Consider the following 15390-nt stretch of genomic DNA (forward strand, 5'->3'; position numbering starts at 1 on the left):
TCAGAACGGAGCCAACTCTACGACGGACTCCTTGTTAGGGAGCTGGCGAAGTTTCAGAGAACCGTCCGCCCCGCAAGAGAAAATCCTCGAATGATCATCGACGTAAAGATTGGTGACTCCGGAAGCCATACTGCGGAACAAGCTGTTTTTCGAATGTTCGCCCTTGAAAGAGTGCTGCAATCCGTACGCCGGGAGGCTCCACACCTGCAATGGCGAATCGAATCAAGGGAGCGTCCTCAAGTGCGAATCGGATAACTTCCATATCTTCCCGGGGCGCGGGATTCGAATCCACCGCGTTTCTCATCGGCATCGAATGAGTGGAATGAATACCTTGATATCACCGTCGGCAGAGCCCGAGATGAAGAATTCTTCGTGAGGATCGAGAGAAAGACATTTGACGGCGGAATCATGCGCCTGGAATTTGTGATGAAGGACGCGCTGCCTCACGTCAATTATCGCTGTAAGAAAGAATTTGAATTAGCGGAGATCCCAGGGTTACGAGCGACCCTCTGATTCATCCACTGTCGGATATTCTAATTATTCCTCTCGATCGAGGGTCCACGCGAAAACCCGCTCACCAATATCCCCTTTCTTGCCGGCCGAGATGAGCAGCCTATTGTGGGGCGCATAGAGCAACGCAGAACAGCCGTGCTCATGACATTGGAATGAACCGATCATGGCTTTCCTCTGGGGCAGCAAAGTGTCCCAGAGACAGACGTTCTTGCCATCCGAAGACTGTCCACCCGTAGCCAGAAGAGACGAGCTTCCCGCAAATGCAAACTCCGATGCTTGCTTGCTGTGGCACTGAGTCTTCTGCAAGGAATTTGATTCAGCACGTCAGCGCGGGATGTCGGCGAGATTAGGTAAATTCTACGGGGCGAAGTTGCTCGCATGTGGAAAAAATGCTCGACTAGCTTAGTCTCATTAGGAATTGGCGTCGTTTGAACTTACAAAGAACGGCATCTGGTCGGTGCGAGCTGCGCTTGCCTGCCATAATGATATGAAACCATCGCCGTCGGTGACTCCGAGCTTGTTACCCTGAGAGTTGAAGCAACAGGATGTCACTTTGGCGTGAGTACCAGGCAGGCGTAGAGTGCACACAGGTGATGCGTGGCCCCACTCCCACAGCTGGACGGCCCCATCTTGACCGCCAGAAAGGTCTGAAAAATGAATCGGCGCGTCAGTCGAATCTCCGCAACGAAATCAAAAATTTTATTGCCTGATTTATTGCTGCTAATCGGGAAGCTATTTCCCGACGCGCTGATGATATAATCTCTCAATATCCGCTCACATAGACGTTCCGATGGGTGCGACGCGAGACGGCGTACTGAGTCTACCTTGTGCTTTTTGAGCTGGAAGAAAAACCCCATGAATAAGAAATTTGATTCTTCGGATGAACTCGCGTCGAATACATGAACCTGCGAAGCGCCAACGAAAAATCCGGAATATTCCGAATTAGAGCTCGATCATTCTCAACGGTTACGGCTCGAGGTAGTAGCAAAAGCCGGTTATACGTATTTCGAGTCTCCCGAGATAAACGCAGCCTTGCGTCATAATCACTCACACGACCATTCAGCATAAATAATCATGGATGAGTAACCATGCATTCAGCCAACAGAGGAATACACGAATTATTTAAGACAGGATGAATACGCATCAAGGAAGTTCAAAGGAATATTCAACCGGTCAGTCTGGATTCGAGTTGCGCAGCATCAGAACGGAGCAGACGGGAGGATGGACCCGCAGCGATTGGAGCGCACCGAGCATGAATTTGACGTTGATGCCACGGCCAGAGGTTTTCTCGGCCTACTCGGGAAGATGACGCGCAATGGATTCTGAACATATTAAGGTCGATACAACATGCAAATGTCACGATGCGAACGAATTCAAAGAAGCGGTAACCTCCAGCAATATCTGAATCTATTCCGAATGCTACACCAGGTGAAACACAAAGGCGGCCCTCGGGAGAAATCCAAATGAGTCCCCGCAGCGAAAGATGTATCGGAATCCGAGAAGAGCTCAAATCATAGTTAGTGACGGTACGAGTCGACATATCGAAACAGAATTTCTACAAGTTGATGCAGTACTAAATACCTCAAGAGGGGGTTTTCCATTAGAGATGGAGACTCTCTGCGCGATGAAGAGAAACAGACGTTAAGTTACGCGGGTCAATTCTCTCAAGCCACACGAAGAGAGGAAATCGATGTGATGGTCACATTCAATCGGGCAAAGAGTTTCGACTGACAACAGGATGAAGCATACGTGTGGGGCTCAGACGGACGTATGGAGGGAATTGAGAGCCACGGACAGTCGATTTCACTCCTCACTCAGTTCTTAGCTTCTCATACATCCGCTAATTCATACCTAGCGAGGGACGGGCCCTCTCGTCGATCCTCCTAACTTCAGCTACGATAAGACTAGCTCTCACTGGCCTGGATAGAGCTCAATAGTTTCACCATTCAGCTACTCATAGATCCCAGCAACCTTTCCCCGTCGGTAGGGATCCGTCGAGAGAGCCGGATCCACAATTGAAATTCCGAAATTTCCGGAGCGCTCTCCGCTTCACTATGTACTCACCGTTCGCACCATAAGTCTACTCCTAGACAGAACAAACTCGCAAAACTGCGGGTTTTGACTTCCAGGGAAGTGTAAGTTTTTCAAATTCTGTCCGAGCGGCGTGTCAGAAAAATTTGGTTTCTTAAGTGTACGGGTGGAGAAGACCAAAATCTTCTTCGTCGCGTGCATGTTTGGCTCTCCGTATTAGTAGATAAACAGGACCCATGTTCAGGATTCACATAGTTCCTACTCAGTAAGTAAAACTCACAACGTTGCTTTTTCCATGAGGATGGACCGACGTCACGATGGAGTTCGCTGGTAGAGGTGCTATGGGGGTGTTCCCATGCGACGACACGGAATTGGCAGCTGCACCGAGGAGCTGAGGATCTATGGGGTGCTCGATGACGAGATATTCGCTGCAACCGCTATTGGTGTCTTGATTCCTAAACGGGGTGAACAAGCAACGATGAGAACGACACATTCCATACAGGACCAGAGCCGAGCCTTCGACATCGCGAGCGGACTTCTCCGAAATAGACCGCTCCAATAAGGGAAGAGAGGGAGGAAGAGCCCGCCGTACTCACCTATTCATGATGTCGAATTCGGCTTCGTTCTCGAGCCAGCCGACGTCATTCAGGAGACGAGTGATGTCGAGCTCCTGCATGTCTTTCGGAGTGGCGACGGTGGCTGTGGTGCCGTTCATCCGATCGATGCAGAACGCCGAAATGCTCTCCTGATCTTTGTGTATCACTCTAATTGGACGGATTACCTCCTCTTCCACGTCGGCATCGGTGTCCGTGGGCTGCGACGAGGAATAGAGGGAAGGTCAGTATCAGGCGTCGGGAAGGCGAGTACCGAGATCATGTTTGCCTCCGCGGGGCTCATCAAGCGAAATGATCAGCCCGAATCCGGCCCGGAGAAACTTACCATCAAAGGAGGTCTCTTAGGCGGTGAGAAAATGTATCTGATAAAGAAGTCCTGACATTCCTCTTGTCGAACGAGATAGTTCCAGAGCCGCTTCGTCGCGCGTAGTGCGGGTGAATTACCCCGGAACGGTGTGTTGTCAGTCTCGAGGAGGACCTTGTATTTGTGAATCGCCGGGCCCGAATGCACGAAACTGTCCACGATCATGTTGGGCAATAAATCAACGGCCCTCGGTCCCTTCTCCAGGATATCTCTCTGTTGATCGAGCCAATGCTCAAGCGCTTTTTGAGATGCGTGGATCAGGGGACTGGCCACCGGCAGATCCGTGAATTCGATTCCAGCCGTGTGGAGGAACTTCGTCAGGTTCTTCAATGCGAGCTTGAGCACAGAGAGCGTGATAATGCTCCACGAATAGGCCTCCTCGAACGAGTCCCCAGACGCACACTTCGCGAGTTTCCCTCCCGAAGGCTTGCCATCCGCGGATTTCTCATCGAAAACTTCGTCTTTCCATTCCTCTTCGATCTCAGTGTCGTCGACATACTCGCTTGAGTCGTAGTCGATAGGCAGAAGGTTTTCCTCAAAGTGAGGCTTCGTCAGTATTCGAGCAATCTGTAATTCAGCGAGGGTCGGCGTCACGGAGGTTCTCCGATCTATAAGAGAATCTCGCGGGGGAGTGATACAATCTCTCGACTCCATACGGAATAGGCTTGGTCGAAAATCAGCTGACTCAGAACGAATAACGATGGAGAAATGAATGAGAGAGAAATAGCTACCATAGACTGGGTCGGGGGCACGAACACTTCCTTATAGGTAGGTCTCGCATCAGTAGTCTTGTCCGCGGGTGGTGGAGAGGTCGGAGCTTTTTCACCGACGAGTTGGGGCAGTAGTTTCACGTTGAACTTGAAACGTTGGCGAGCGATACTGTCGAAAATTCCAGCGTCTTGACCTGGAACAAAGAAATTATTGAACTCCCCTGACTGAGCCTGTACCCATGGAGCGTCTACGCTCTGCTCCCGAGCGGATGTCAGAATTTCATTCGGACCAATTCGATACTCACTTGTGTCATTGACGGATGCTGCTGTTGCCGCCGCTGGAGGTCGAGATCCTGCGAGCGCCGTCTGACTCACTTGAACCTTGAGGAGTTTTTGAGCTCCCCCACCGAACAGAGCCGCCCACATTTCATCACTCATTCTCTGAGCTACGAGTCTGAAGAGCACTTGACTGTCTTTTGAGGCCATAGCGTGAACGGTCAACGACATGTAAACCGCCACGAAGCATTCACAAAGGAGAGTGTGTAGTTTCGGAGCGTCTTCGTCCTTGTCACGAGCCATAAGCGCTCGTAGACTCTGGACGCCGGGCCATTTCGAAGGTGCCGAAGTCGGCAGAAGGTCGTTCGTCGACGCGGAACTCGAACGCTCGCGTGAGTTCGGCGTCAGAAGACTGTTCTGTAGAACCGCTTGCGGTCCCAAGACGTCGTCGTCACCGTGTCTCGAACCGACACGTCTCTGAGGTATGTTGTCACTGTCACAAAGTGCTTGATATACGCAAGCGGAAAGCGAAAGACTCAAATCACGTAAAACCATGATCTTGGTAAGATCACCCTTCTGGGGCAATTGTAGCGAAAGGTCCTGAGTGATGGTTTGCAGAATGTCGTGAGCCAGACATTGGACGTGCCTCACGGGATCGGCTACAACAGTTTTGTTCGACGCGACGCTAGCCGCCAGCAATGGCAGACTCGTCGGAATTGGCAAGGGTGATGCCAAGAGGGCTTGAGGCGTACGAACTTGTTGCAGTTCTTGCAAGAGAAGATTCAATTCCATGCGCACAGCAGCTAGGCCGCCCCCGTGAGCGCCGTGGAGCCCCGAATAGCTCAAAAGAGTCCTCAAGAGGGTCTCGTTCATTTTCAGCCACTGTTTCCTGCGAGCTGCTCGAGCTATCTTGTCTTCGAAGTCCTTCTTGTCTTGCAGAAGGACATCGTGAAGCATCACAGTGTCCTGGCTTTGTCGGGTAGCCGCCATTTGACCGACCAGTTGGTCAGTGGCCTCGTTGGCCCCGTAATGACATAGCTGTCGGAGGGCGGCGACGCATTTCTCCAGCCAAACGTATAGTTGGAAACGGAGTTGTCCCCCGTCGACTTCCAAGCCTGTAGCTAACGTCGAAAGCTCTTCCATCATTATTTTCAAACAAGCGATAAACTTGAGTTGTTGCGCCATGACGTCGATGAGCTCTTTGGTTTTCTTGCCGCCACTCGTAAGCTCGGGCTCTGGCTCAACCTGCGAAAAGAACAAAAAACCGATCTTAGAACGCCGCGGATTTCGGAAGACGGGTGAAACTGTCTACAGAAAAACGGGAACGCTGGCAAGACCGGGCGAAGGAATCTCACCTTCGACATTGCACTAATTTGTGGCGACTTCTCTCCGTAGCCTCCGTTGATTGTGGTCCCGGTGTTCGAGGACGGGATCGGTTGACTCCAATCAAAGGCGTCCGCGCACTGCGGTACCGGTTGCGACCAATCGAAATCGGTCGCTTTCTCTGATACCGGAGCCGGTCCCCAGTCGAAATCGCTCGCTTTCTGCGGGACGACAGGCTGGCTCCAATCGACATCCCCGCTCTTGATCGCCCCGTCGTCGAGGGCGTCCGGCCCGTCGTCGGTCGAGGTATTCAGGTCGGAGTCGAGCTGGCAATTCGGTAAGCGGGACAGGACCTCGAGGGCCAGCGGAGGACAGCCGGCTCTGAAGTGCGCGTGTGCGGTCGTGAAAAACAGTCGACGCTCCAACGGTGTAATCGTGTCGGTTGAAGCATCGCCGTTGGTCACGGAATTGAAGCCGCTGAGCATTATGGCTCGGGACTGTCGACGATCCTTCATGAGACGAGCGAGATTCCGGCGCACTACGAACGGATGGGTTCGCAGGTAGAGATAAAAGTTGAAAACGGCGGGATCCGCAGACGAGTCCTTTCCTTCTGCCGGTTCCTTGTATGCCGGATGCGAGCAGCCGATATCCGTCTGCAGTAAAGTCGCCAGCGCGTCCTCGTAATGCTTCAGGATCCAATAGGCCATCGATCGTATGAACGGATCGGGATGCGCCTGGGAAGCGTGAGCGTCCTCGCCTTTCTCGTTGCACCTGAAACGAACTCGTGGAATTGAGAAAAACACTTCGGCTCGTCGATATAGAGGACACAGTGATCTACGAGCGGAACGGGTGGAGCTCGGACAGTCCCTCCCGGCTCGGCTGCTTACCCCAGAACGTGCGAATAGACGATCGGTCTCAAACTATCCGGGTAGGTTTCGACTTCGCCTCCGTCGTACAACCGTACGAGGACCATCGCCAGTTGAGGATCGTCCAAATTATTCAAACACACTTGCACAGCGGATTTGAGGTCGTTGGCCAAGAGGAAGAAGGCGGCCGCGTGCGTGAACTTCTGCTTCCCCAGAAGAGCATAGGCGTTCTTGAGTGCCGCGCGGCGCCAACGATCCTCGCTGAAGTTGTTCTGGAAGAAGTCCGTCATCTTCCTATCGTTCACCGAGCGGAACAGACCCGTGAGTATGTTCTTCTTCTTTAAGGCCATGTAGTAGAACGAAGCGTCCAGAGGGTTCTGATGCTTCTGGAACGCGCTCTTCGCCACTCGTTCAATGAGTTTCTTCAGACTGGCGTTGTTCTTGCACCACCATCCGACTCCCAGGTCCTTGAGATCAGCCCATTTTAGATTGTTTTGATTGAGAACCAGCTGCACTAGTTCTTCCTGCGTTTCCGAATGGAACGCCCATACAACGGAATGTGGGGGCAGACCCTGCTTCTGCAGAGCCGCTCGCTCCGATAAGGGCAGGCAACGCAGGAGGTAGGTGTGATGTCTCGTCGCTAGTAAATAGCGAAGACCTGAGTCGTCGAGGGCCTCTGTGGCGGCCTCGACGTTGACGTACGAATGGTGAGAGTCATGTTTCGTCGTTGATACTGAAATGAAGTCAAGACCAAGAATACGTTAATATTGTCACGGCCGGAACATTATGAATATCGATGAATATTAATATAGATGAGCGGGAAAAATTCGAGCGGGGAATGCGAGATTCTCGGACGCGTCGCTCCAAAATCGACTGACCTGTCGCTTGCTGAGAAAATCGTTCCGTAATACTGGACTGGAATGAAGCGACCGAGTCCGCAAGGGCCAATAGGTGTACTTGATCGAGACTCGACAGTCCGGGGAGACTGCAGTGAGTTAAAACCTGGAGGAGGGAAACACCGGTCGTTCAGCGATGGGCAAGCAGATTGGGGGAGCGGAACGGTTCCTTCGAAGTGGTATCTAGGCTTCCTGGCAGCTTGTCGCAGCAGAACCGACTTGCCTGAGTGAGAATGCTGGCTTGCTGCGTGCCGAAATGATTAGGATTCCTCCTCCGTTCTGACGATGACTGTGTTCTGGGACGACCGGTCGAGTCCTCGTTAAGAGCGTTAAAATTGTGAGTTTCTTCGAACAGTATCGAGTAGTCGTTTGCCTGTCCCACGCTGTTCATCTGCGCGGTCGATGCCGAAGTCGCGGCCGTCGTCGTCGGAGCGGCTTCCGACGACGTGGAGCTCTTGTCGGCATTGTTCTTATCGTGGGTGTACACTTGCGTGTCGGCGTCAAGGAGCTTGTGGAGTGGCAGGGGTGGAACAGAGGTGATCTCGACATAGTCTAAGTGGATCCCCTCTGTGAAAACGTTGTCGGTCGCACCGGGAGAGGCCTGCGGAGTGGACCCGGACGGCGCAGCGAGCGAATAAGTTCGACTTTTCGACCAGCCGTCTTGCGACAATGTCGGGCGTTCTTGTTGCTCAGCCCCTCTCTGTAAACATCGTACCAGGTGCGCCAGAATGGCCTTGACGCGTTTGATTTTTCCAAAGGCTAACAGTTCCATCAACTGTTTGGGGTGGTATTGGGGAAGCATGGGACAGGCGAGACGGCTTGTTTCGAACAATCCGAAATCGGGAAGCATTTCTCTGACGTTCATCTCACTCTGCAGTGAGGTTTTGTCGCCTTTCGCCGTGACGGCGGCAGCTGAAGCGGCCACCGAGCTGTTCATTACTTGAGACGAAGCGTTCCTCGTGAGGTTCGCCGAGCTGCCCATCCGCAGCTGGGTTTCCTGCACTCGACTCAAAAGGTCGTCCTCTTGCAAACACCTCTTGGTGTAAATCGGATCGTTGAAGGTCTCTTCGGTGTTCTTGTGTATGACGTTATCTTCGGTCAGAGCTCTCCTGTGGGGCTTCCACTGGGAATAGACGTGCATCTCGTTGTCCATTCCCACGACCAGGATTCCGTCGCGAACCCAAGATAGCTGCATCGGTAGCGCCGGCAAACCGTCAGCCGTACGTAGTTCGAAGCCCCGAATTTGCATCCAACGCAGTCGACTGGTTTCGATCTGGGGCGCCATGGATGACCTCTGCTTGAGGAGTGGCCGGTGGAACGTGGTTCTGCGAATGGAAGAGTGATATGGGTAAGTTAAAAATGGGACTCAAACTCCTTTCCGTGGTGGGCTCGCGGGGGCCCGGTCCTGGGGGCTCTGAGAACATTCAAAGAACGAGTCTTCCGCCATCTGCTGAGGCTCAAACAAGACTTACCCGGATGACGCGCTCGTAGAAGATGGCGCAGCATTGCACTGCGCGATATCGTATGAGACGGGCGCATACAGCATCACCTTCGGCCCTAAAGCGACGGTCAGGATATGGGAACCATCTTCCGACGACACCCAGTCGAGCTGCATCAGGGATTTCTGCGTCAATACGCATTGGTTCCCTTGTTCAATGATCGACTTCTTCAAAGTTTGCAGGGTCGCATAACTTGGGACGGATAGCATGCGACTCAAGTCACTCTTCGAAGATGAGTTGGTGAGTTTCTTCACTATGTGATCCATTTGAACGCGGTTGCGTAAATTCGCGTCGTACATCGAGCACAGGTCGACATCGTCGGCCGTTCCTTCGCCACAGTATACTTTCGGTAATTTGACGTTCCGGAATCGGATCTGAAATACGAGTATGAGGGGGGCATGTTTTAGAGGAACGAATTTCGATCGCCAGATCCTCGTTGCCGGCGACGAAAGGAGCGACAGAATTCCTCGGATCCGGACTCTACTTACGGTATCTTCGAGCATCCATTCGGATCCTCCGGTGCTCTCACATTCGTAAATAGACACCGCCAGGTTCACGTAACGAGCGTCTTCGCTGCCCTTCGTCGGTCTCGTGAAAGAGGAGCCAACTTTGAAAGCGACGGCCACCCGGCCGGAATAAGCGGCAGAAACGGCAAGAGGTCTGCCGTCTACTTCGATTGCCGACTCGGTGCTGTGGAGCACCATGCGCCACTCCTCCCAACGCAAATGGCCGTCCTCGTCCTGGAGAGAGTTTCGGAATGGAAAAAGATCAGCTCGCCTCATTCTGAAAGGCATGGACAGATGTCCTCTACCCGAAAATCTTCGAGAACCGACCTGAGCGCACTTCCAGAATCGCGTTCGACCATCGCTGCACGCCGTGGAGATGAGATACGGCGCGAGACACGCTGGGTAGATGTTTGTAGAGCTCAAATGTCCAGCACTGGGCTCCGCGTGCACGATCTCAACATTGTCAGGGAGCGACAGGACTTGCTCGCATAGTTTCTCTGTCACAATTTTCAGAGGTGACGCGTGGACCGAGTGTTCTGAATGGTCGGGCGTGGAACTCCTCGACGATCTACGAGAATCTTTGGCATCGCTCACACCGACGAAGGCTGTGGATGAGAGGACAGCATAATAATCGGGAATCGAAAACTTCCGCTTTGAGACAGAGAATCACGCACGGGCTGAACAACAAACACTCCGAGGAGCTCTGAGCCGGTTTCCCGGACACTTACGATTCGATCCAGCTTGCGTTGGTTCGAGTTTCTGGGTCGCGGTGTGGTTGTTGTCGACCGTATCAGGAGCGTTCCGTTGGGAATCCTCTTCTTGGGAGGCAATGGTGAGCTTCCACATGTGGAGGATGCTTTTCGAATCGTTCTTCTCGATGACGACCAGATAGAACGGTTCGCAAAAAGTGGCTGTGCTCTTCAGGTCGACGTAGGACTTGTTCGCTTTCTCCCCTCCTTTCAAGAAGTTTAGCTTACTCTCTTCGCAATTGCCCAAGACCAATGATTCCTGTGAAAATATCCGGAATTCAAGCCCGGCCGCCCAGACATCGGATAGCGACGATCTCGTCAATTATTATTCATTCAATTTTCTCCCAATCTTCGGCACTAAATGAACACCCGTCTCTATTGAGATCCTACGGATGTGCCGGACGCTCACCTGGAAAACGTGAAGTAGCTGAGTGTGCTGCCAGTCCGCAACAGCGTCGTTTATGGCGTCAAGTTCAATTATGCAGCCCGGTCGCGCCGTAGATTGAAGTGAGACGATGTTGAAGCCATCCATGACGCTGTGACCGATCTTGTGGGGTCCGTCGTCAAACGAGACCGATGTGGCCACGGAACTGACACTCAGAGTGTCGGCCTGTTGTCGCTTCCGCGCCATGGTCAACTCGGCCAGGAGAGATCTCGCGTCGATGAGAGCTTGATAAACTCGCAGCCTCGTTCCATCGGAAGCGACGAAACATGCCGAGGGCGAGTTCGAAATCGTGCCCAGCGTTGTCGAAGGCAGCAGAGTGGGGATCCACGCGACGTTCGAGAACGCCGAGAGGTGGAAGCTGTTGATTCTGGCGAGTTCGGCGATGCCGCCGGATTTACTCAGTGGACCTACGCTCTCAACTTTCCACAGGATCAATTCAGAGCAAAAACCGCCGTTCTTGTTCATTTGTTCGGAGGTTGGCGACAGAACGCTCTGCGGTGAGTTATGATGCGACGTGGTCAGCAGTAAGGGGAGTGCGGGATGACACGTGATGTCATTAATGCGGAAACGATGACCGCAGACCCTCTTGTTGGAATGTGTCACGCTCAGGACCTGCGTCAGCTGTTCCTCGTCGCTGAAGGTGAGATACCAGAGGTTCAGCGAACCGTTCGAATGTTTTGAGATCATCGACACCGTCGGAGTACACGTCCACTCCTTCGCTTGTAACATTAAATCTTTCGCAGCATCGCCCGTGCTCTCAAGAGCCCCGAGTCCCTTGAGAACAGTCTTCAGGTCGAGGCCGGCGGTTGGAAGGTACAGCGAAATATTCTGGGACATGGTCCCGGCGTCTCCGAGAGCGATGGCGTTGGAAATTCGGGACGTGAAACTGACTTGCGGCTGACGGAATGCGCCGGGGATCGATTCGTCGAGGTATTCCACGATCCAAACTAGGAAGCTTCCGTCGATAGGATGCACCGAGAAGAGCAGATCACAGCTCCGGTGCCACTGTTTCAATAGAGCTTCCAGTTTGCTTTCGAGGGCTTCTCCAAGACGATGATCCGGCTCCCTGGGAGCCTCTTTGGTCGCTGTCTGGCCCGTGGCCGAGCCATTTGAGATGCTTGAATTCGAGTGCGAGATCTTCGCCTCCGACTTGCTGTTCGCTGCCGCTGTTGTGGGAGACTTTTCGGATAAGCTCGCGTCGTCAGCTGGTTGGTTATCGCTGATTTTCGACGGCTCCTCTGCCTGTTCGGCTTTCGTTTGCTTCTCTAGCGCCTCCTTGAATGCTCTGACAGACACATCGTGGAGCAACTTTTCGGCACCTCGACTGAAGCAGATTTCTTTGTTATTCAGCCAGTGGAGTACGAAATGTCCGCCTGCGTCGTCGGCTCTGTCTTCATCGGAGCGCATCGCAGGAACCAAAGGGATATCTGAAAATGAGAAGAGCCACAGTGAGTCAAGGAGGCTTCTCGCTTCGGATTTCGTTTTCATTTCCCGAATTCTTCTTCCGTTCGACCTCGAATCGACAGAGGGATCTCACCTGATTCCGCGTTTATTGAAGCCGCGAGATGGAAATGTATTCCAGGAGCAACTCCGCTGCCTTGCAGAGCGAAATTGTGGAAATCGTTGATCGAGTACGAACTAGGGAGTGAAGGCAAAGGTTCCAGTGGCACACCATTCACGTCGCTAGCCAACGGGACCGAGGATCCAAAGGAAGATTTTCCCTTGTGTTCACTCAATGACTTGATGTGTTTGAGTTTATTCATGATTTTATTTTTGTGGCGGTGTAGTCGAGGTTGTTGGTTCGCCAAGGCTTCTATCTGATTGAGATTGATCAGTCCATCTTCGGGCAGAAGGGTCTGACTCCACAATCTGCAGATATTATCCTTACAGGAGGTGACCAACATATTCGCGACGCAACCACGCGGCATATATTTCGAGGTGTGACGCCACGAGAGCGCTGTTACGGCACGTGGATGCGGAAGGTATACAAAACTGAAGAGCTTCTGCTGCGGTTTCTTCTCTCCATTGGCTGAAAGTAGATAGAACGAGCAATCCCTAAAAGCGTGCTTCCCAACTCCTCGTCGATCATGAACCTGAGCGGATTCAGCCACACTGCTGAGGAATCGGAGGCTGCATTTGAATTTAGGAATTCAGACGCTGATGGAGAAAAAGTCAATACTTACAGTCACAAGTTTCATACCAAATTTTGGCAAGACGATCGTTCCTAGCAGCGCTAGCGAACATTGTACCATCGTTTGCGAACTTCAGGAAATGTACCGGAGCCGAAGTCTTTGTCGACCAAGATTTCAACCAGGGTGAAGTTTGCTCCTCCTCCTCGTCCTCGCCCATAGTAAACTTCACACCTGCTGAACGAGAAAGTTCGAGACTTGTCCGACCCCTGGTATAAGTAGCGATTGCTCCTCACCTTGCGCCTCGCTTGAATCATTGGACCAGGGAATATATGTATATCGAGAGGAGAGAGAAAGGAGCCCCGGGGAAAGGCTTGGAGCTCGCATTCGCCGGCCACCTGTTCTCTCGGCGAATTTACCTGCAGCAGATTCTTCTTTCGGCAGGTAATTCCATAGTTCGAGACTCCCTTCCGTAGCTACGAGGAGGCGCGTTGCGGATATGTTCCAAGAAATAACCTTGATATGACTGCCTACGTCGATTGAAGCCGTCTCGACCCATCGATAATCGAGTTTCTGAAAGTTCACGGAACAGTCAGAGCCCGGTGAGTGAACGCACCGACGAACCTGAGGAGCTCACGAAGAAATCCAGATACCAACTCACATGGGTAGAACTCTGATTCAGAAGTGGCGATGGTTCGAATATGGAAATCTTTTTGCCATATGCTGCCCCGATTTTCCCAACATCGTTCGAGCAATCCAGGGAGGTCACCTGCGCGCGTTAGACAAATGTTACAATGGTGATCATGATCCGGGGGAGAAGTGGACAATCCGGAGAACGAATGATTGAGTTCTCCTCATCCGAGCCGGGAGATGATCGAACAGGATTTCTCCTGATGGGGGGCATGGAAATTTCCAGGAAAGAGCAACATTCATGAAGCGGCGTGTCGTATGGAGATCGCTCCAGGATGTGTGTAAACAGACCTGAACGTTCCCATGGCATACTCCTGCTATGATTTGAACTCTTTCGAGCTCTGATGATAAAATAACGATATTGCAGCCCGCAGCATAGACCTGGAAGAATCAGATTCGAGAATAAATGGAAGATGGCAGCGTGGAATTCAGTGCTCTCCACTCAAACGATTCAATTCATCCGCACAAAGGAAACTCGCAAGGAAGACAAAGCTATACTTCATTCCTCGATGCTCAACTCTTATGAGCTGAGACATATCAATACAGTTTTTGACTCAGTAACAGTAAGTCGATCAGCTGTTGCCCTCGAGAACCGGTATATTACATCATAAGCCTGAAGCTGCGGAATTCATGAGATAATTCCCACGGAAATTCCATCTCATATTGTGACCGAAAGACACGAATTATACGGGGACAGAACCGCTACTTGGAATTTATGTGGAGAGTGGAGACCGAGTATCCACGACCGAGCGCGAGACCAAGTCAGCGAAACGGAGCAGGAATAAATCCGCAACGGCTTAGCACTCTCGAGCTGCTCTAGGGGATCCGTTGCTGCTCCTGTTCCTGGGAGAGTCAATTCTGACATTGTGCGAGATTACTGACTCTCTCCTATTCGTTCAGGAGTCCGATTACCAACTAACAGAGGATACCTCCTCGTTCGACTCACCGTGAACGGAACTCCTTCAACTGATCCCACCGAGTAGCAGTAGTCCCCGGGGTTAACGGCTCCCGTGAGGACTTGGTGTTGATTCATGGCCTCTGTTGTTTCACGGAGCTTTCGATTGCGCACTAGTGTGTTCTTTTCCTTTCCATATTCACCGTTCTGACACAGCTACAGCTCTCATCTCGACTCGGAAAATTACGAGACTCAGTGAACTCGCTGCGAGATCGCTTTCCGAGTTGATATCGTCACTCTGTGCTCACTCCCAATGACAGCATCCACGGAAAGCAAAGAAGCTCTATAGTGGCGGCAACGTTGAACTAGTCATATGACACACCACCAACACTACCACCACCACTGATCGCTCGCTCGTAGCAGTCGCAGCGGCAGCAGCAGCACCACCACGACGGCGCGGCGGCGGCGGACAGCAAGATTGTTGGTACTCCTCTCTTCTACTACTGACTACACCACCTCACTCGCCCGCCCGCGTACTGAAACAGACAGCTAGGCACACGGCGGTCGGTTACTCCTCAGACAGCAGTAGTCCTCGTCCTCGTCGTCAATCAGCCGTCATGCGGACGGCCGTATAGAGAGACGAGAGAGACTTGTAGTGGTCAGGCAGCGGGAGCAGAAAGGCACACCGGCCTCCATTTTGGTCTGTCCGTCCACTTTAGTGGGGAAGAGACGGTTCAAGCGGGAGGGAACCCTCCGTCTTGGCTTCCTTCCTCCCGCCGCCGCGTACGCTGCGGGTGCCTTTCCGAGATCGTTCGTTTCCGCTACATCTGCAACGGCCACGATGAACCCCGCAGACGACAGTCTACTTCACGGAGAACGAAGGT

At 52.4% G+C, this 15390-nt stretch overlaps 1 protein-coding gene across 1 annotated transcript; it reads right to left on the minus strand.

Moving 5' to 3' along the window:
* Window positions 1–14878, minus strand: Rbcn-3A (rabconnectin-3 alpha). The gene is made up of 27 exons (XM_029110484.1): window positions 14558–14878; window positions 13903–13992; window positions 13583–13690; window positions 13341–13494; window positions 12976–13155; window positions 12330–12821; window positions 10757–12219; window positions 10273–10606; window positions 9926–10203; window positions 9581–9832; window positions 9066–9466; window positions 7817–8918; window positions 7576–7699; window positions 6719–7430; window positions 5864–6602; window positions 4551–5747; window positions 4254–4487; window positions 3484–4089; window positions 3141–3358; window positions 2825–2999; window positions 2578–2664; window positions 2095–2130; window positions 1292–1352; window positions 952–1160; window positions 579–813; window positions 331–458; window positions 1–204 (listed from the first exon to the last, which is right to left on the minus strand). The coding sequence occupies exons 1-27, from the start codon at window positions 14642–14644 to the stop codon at window positions 1–3; spliced, it is 9906 nt and encodes a 3301-aa protein (XP_028966317.1). The 5' UTR covers window positions 14645–14878.
* Between the last annotated feature and the right edge of the window lie 512 nt (window positions 14879–15390).

The sequence above is a fragment of the Galendromus occidentalis genome, unplaced genomic scaffold, assembly GCF_000255335.2.
Source record: "Galendromus occidentalis unplaced genomic scaffold, Mocc_1.1 scf7180000076583, whole genome shotgun sequence".
NCBI classification, from domain to species: Eukaryota; Metazoa; Arthropoda; class Arachnida; order Mesostigmata; family Phytoseiidae; genus Galendromus; species Galendromus occidentalis.